General features: G+C 43.1%; 1 protein-coding gene across 3 annotated transcripts in view; it reads left to right on the top strand.

The window, feature by feature from the left end:
• Window positions 1-113: 113 nt before the first annotated feature.
• The window catches only part of LIN37 (lin-37 DREAM MuvB core complex component), a 13,982-nt gene continuing 9,608 nt past the window's right edge, over window positions 114-4,487 (top strand). The window contains exons 1-3 of one of the 3 annotated variants that reach the window (XM_073570416.1): window positions 114-188; window positions 655-723; window positions 1,025-1,100. In XM_073570416.1, coding sequence (XP_073426517.1) covers window positions 690-723; window positions 1,025-1,100 — 110 coding nt within the window. In that variant the 5' untranslated portion in view covers window positions 114-188; window positions 655-689. Of the gene's footprint in view, window positions 376-654; window positions 724-1,024; window positions 1,101-4,487 lie in introns of all 3 variants that reach the window. The other 2 variants (XM_073570414.1, XM_073570415.1) reach the window with 2 other exon arrangements.

Raw genomic sequence — 4,487 nt, 5'->3', positions numbered from 1 at the left:
CGTCATGCCTTCAGCATAATATTGCGTCTATTACGTCATTACGTACTCCAGCCGTAACGTGGTGTACACACCTCTGATTGGCTGAATTGCTGTGATGTGCACATATGACAACCAATAGTTATGTCTGGAAGTAAGGGCCAACAAATGGAGGGGCGGAAGGCGTGGCTAGTATAGGAGCGGATTTTAAGGTGAGTTCAGTCGGACTCGGTAACGGAGACCTGGAGAGTCCGGGGCTGACGCTCTGAGGTAATTGAACTTTCCATCTGGACAATGATCCCAGCAACTCACAATCAAGGTTTGGTGCTAGAAGGCGTCATGGAAGATTTCGGAGCCACCGTCAGTCACTTAACTTTAACACCATCAAAAAAATAACTGGTGAGGTGTGAAGAAGGCTGTAGACCTAAGAATATTAGTGACCTTGAGGCTATCGCCTATGAGGACTGGGCTCAGATTCCTCAGGAGCTGCCACAAGCTGGTGTCTGGTGATGTCACGTGTGCAGCAGGTTATAACAGCCAGAGGGGTCTACGAAATACTGAAGACGCTGCTCCTGAAGGGGATCAGTCACAAGAGACTTTTTGTGGAGAATCTGGAGAATCTTCTTGTTACAGTTGTCGTCTTCAGATATTTACATTGTTCTTGTTACTCCTTTGTAGAATCTGACACCCCGGGACTAGCGCTGCCGGCCACCATGTCGCTGGCCAAGGTGAAGGTGGAGAAGACAGGTGAGGACTCTGCTCCTGTTCGGTTTACTTCTTCCCAATTCACATTCCCCCGGCTGTGACGACTCTATACAGTGACACATTGTGACGAGTCTGTAGCTGTGTAGCGGAAGTTTATCATATATTTTTGTGTTGTGTCCCTTCTGAGCTCCGTCATCACTGCGAAAGCCTCGATACATGAGTCAAGAACGGGACGTGGCCTGGCATTGAGCTGGTTAACTTCTTAAAGGGGATGTTCACCTGTCTCTGGCTTTTTCCTGTGGCCGGTCGCATCCATAATTGAGACGTTTTTTCCTCCCGTCAGATCTGGAGGCGACGAGCGCCCGCAGTCGTCTCGATGCCGTCCTAAAGGGACTCCTGGACAGAAGTGACGTGGACAGGTAAGGGGGTGGTTTCATTATAGTAATGTGATATTTAAGGGATTTACGGTAGCGGTAGACTCGATTTTCGGGGTCCTCATCTTTTGGGGACGTTTGATGACAGCACATGAGTCTCTATATGTGAATGTCCTCAATATCTGTCAGGATTATGTAAAACATGGCTGCTACTCTAATAAAAAAAAAACAAAAAAAACCCAGCGCGCCCCCCCCTCTCTGTCCGCAGGCCATGTGCGGTACTGCAGCTCAGCCCCATTCGCTTCCATAGAGCCGAGCTTCATTCTTAGGCCGGGGTCACACTAGAGAGAAACACGGACAAGTGAGAGGCGTAAAAACCACGCATTGCACACGGACTAATGGTTCTCTATGGGTTTGCTCCCATCAACCGTATGTTTCTCGTGCGTATTTTATGGTCCTTGCCAATCGCAGCATGCTGCGATTGTCAGCGTACTACGCTCGTAGTACGCCAATGCAAGTCTATGGGTGCGCAAAAAAACGCATTACACACGGACCAGATGTGTGACTTGCGAGAAATACGCACCGGTGTCCTTTAGAAAAGCTGGCAATTCAGTGCGCTATACAGTAAACTCACACTGACAGGTTTAATAAAGAAGCGAAAGAATAGATATATACACATATATATGTGTGTAGATAGATAGATAATAGAGTTCTACATAGCAGAATAGCTGCAAAATCAATTGCCGGCTTCTGTAAAATCATTCCTAAACCTGACATGAAATGACACATGGTTTACATACAGTAACCATTTCATTTCATGTATTTTTTTATGTCCCTGACTAATAATTAAATTAGGGATTTGTGTGTAACATTTGGGACGTCTAGGTGTTAACCCCTTAATTTAATTCGTTGGAAAAAAAAAGTGTGGGCTCCCACAGCAAAATCGCAACCAGAGAGGTAAAGTAGGTGAGTGAGGGCAGATTTTAATAGCCTTGAGAGAGACCATTGTTTTCCGCCCCCCACCCCCGGCCACAAAGATCTGCCCCCAGACACCCCAGAAAAGGCGCATTTATAAGATGTGCCTTTTCTGGCACTTATCCTCTTTATTCCCATTGCCCTGTAGCAGTGGCTAATGGGTTAATATTAATGGGTTAATGTCATCTTGCAATTGGAAGGTGACATTAAGCCGATTAATAATGGAGAGGTGTCAATAAGACACTGATCCATTATTAACCCTAGACTGAAAGGGTTAAAAAACACAGACATTAAAAATTATTTTAATGAAATGGACACCTAGTTTTTGACAAGATTTATTGCTCTGGTAATCCAAAAATAAACCATCGACCTGTAACAAAAATAAAACAACCAACCATATCCTTACCTCTCCACTGCTCAGTCAGGTCCCCGCTGCAATTCATCAGAAAGGGTTAAGTAGTTTACACACGGACCGGTGCTAATGCGACCAGCCCCATGTAAACCATTGCCTGAATGAATTATTTCATCTCTGCGCAGCCTCCCTGGCTGACCTGAGGTGAACTGATGAGCGTGGGAAAAAATGCAGACACTTTCCCACGCTCATTAGTTCATCTCAGAGCAGCCAGGGAGGCTGCGCAGAGAGGAACTAATTCATTCTGGCAGTGGTTTACATGGGGCTGGTCGCATTAGCACCGGTCCCTGTGTAAACCACTTAACCCTTTCTGATGGATTGCAGTGGGGGACGTGACTGAGCATCGGAGAGGTAAGGATATGGTAGCTTTTTTGTTTATTTGTTACAGGTCGATGGTTTATTTTTTGGATTAGCACAGGAATAAATCTGGTCAAAAACCTAGGTGTCTTTATTTCATTAAAAAAAATTTCATTAATGTCTGTGTGTTTTTTAACCTTTTAATAGTCTAGGGTTAATAATGGATAAATGTCTAATTGACACCTCTCCATTATTAATCGGCTTAATGTCACCTTCCAATTGCAAGATGACATTAACCCATTAATATTAACCTATTAGCCACCGCTACAGGGCAATGGGAATAGAGAGGATAGGTGCCAGAAAAAGGCACGTCTTATAGAGGCGCCTTTTCTGGGGTGTCTGGGGGCACATTTTTTGTAAGGGGGGGGGGGGGGGGCAAAACAATGGTCTCAAGGCTTTTAAAATCTGCCCTCACTCACCTGCTTTACCTCTCTGGTTGCGATTTTGCCGTGGGATCCCACGCATTTTTTTTTTTTTCCAAACAAATGAACCCCTTAATTTAACACCTAGACGTCCCAAATTTTACACACAAACCCTAATTTAATTATTAGTCAGGGACATATAAAAAAAAAATACATGAATTGAAATGGCTTACTGTATGTAAACCATGTGTCATGTCGGGTTTGGGAATGATTTTACAGAAGCCGGCAATTGAATTAGCAGCTATTCTGCTATGAAGAACTCTAGGAAATGTAAATATATATATATGTTATATATACACACACACTTAGGTCCATATATATATATATATATATATATATATATATATATATATATATATATGTATATATATATATATATATATTTGGACAGAGAGAACATTTTTCTAATTATGGTTCTAGACATTACCGCAATGAATTTTAAACAAAACAATTCAGATGCAGTTGAAGTTCAGACTTTCAGCTTTCATTTGAGGGTATCCACATTAAAATTGGATGAAGGGTTTAGGAGTTTCAGCTCCTTAACATGTGCCACCCTGTTTTTAAAGGGACCAAAAGTAATTGGACAGATATGGTAAATAAAATGTTAATTTCTAGTACTTGTTGAAAACCCTTTGTTGGCAATGACTGCCTGAAGTCTTGAACTCATGGACATCACCAGACGCTGTGTTTCCTCCTTTTTGATGCTCTGCCAGGCCTTCACTGCGGTGGTTTTCAGTTGCTGTTTGTTTGCCTTTCTGTCTGAAGTTTAGTCTTTAACAAGTGAAATGCATGCCCAATTGGGTTGAGATCAGATGACTGACTTGGCCATTCAAGAATATTCCACTTCTTTGCTTTAATAAACTCCTGGGTTGCTTTGGCTTTATGTTTTGGGTCATTGGTCGTCGTTTCATACTACAGATGGACAATCAGTTTGGCTGCATTTGGCTGGATCTGAGCACACAGTATGGCTCTGAATACCTCAGGATTCATTCGGCTGCTTCTGTCCTGTGTCACATCATCAATAAACACTAGTGACCCAGTGCCACTGGCAGCCATGCATGCCCAAGCCATCACACTGCCTCCGCCGTGTTTTACAGATGATGTGGTATGCTTTGGATCATGAGCTGTACCACGCCTTCACCATACTTTTCTCTTTCCATCATTCTGGTAGAGGTTGATCTTGGTTTCATCTGTCCAAAGAATGTTCTTCCAGAACTGTGCTGGCTTTTTTTAGATGTTTTTTAGCAAAGTCCAGTCTAGCCTTTT

The sequence above is a fragment of the Dendrobates tinctorius genome, unplaced genomic scaffold (assembly GCF_039654945.1).
Source record: "Dendrobates tinctorius isolate UK_male_01 unplaced genomic scaffold, ASM3965494v1 ptg000028l, whole genome shotgun sequence".
Lineage (NCBI taxonomy): Eukaryota > Metazoa > Chordata > Amphibia > Anura > Dendrobatidae > Dendrobates > Dendrobates tinctorius.
Note: the sequence above shows the minus strand (reverse complement) of the source record. Positions and strands in the feature narration are given on the sequence as shown.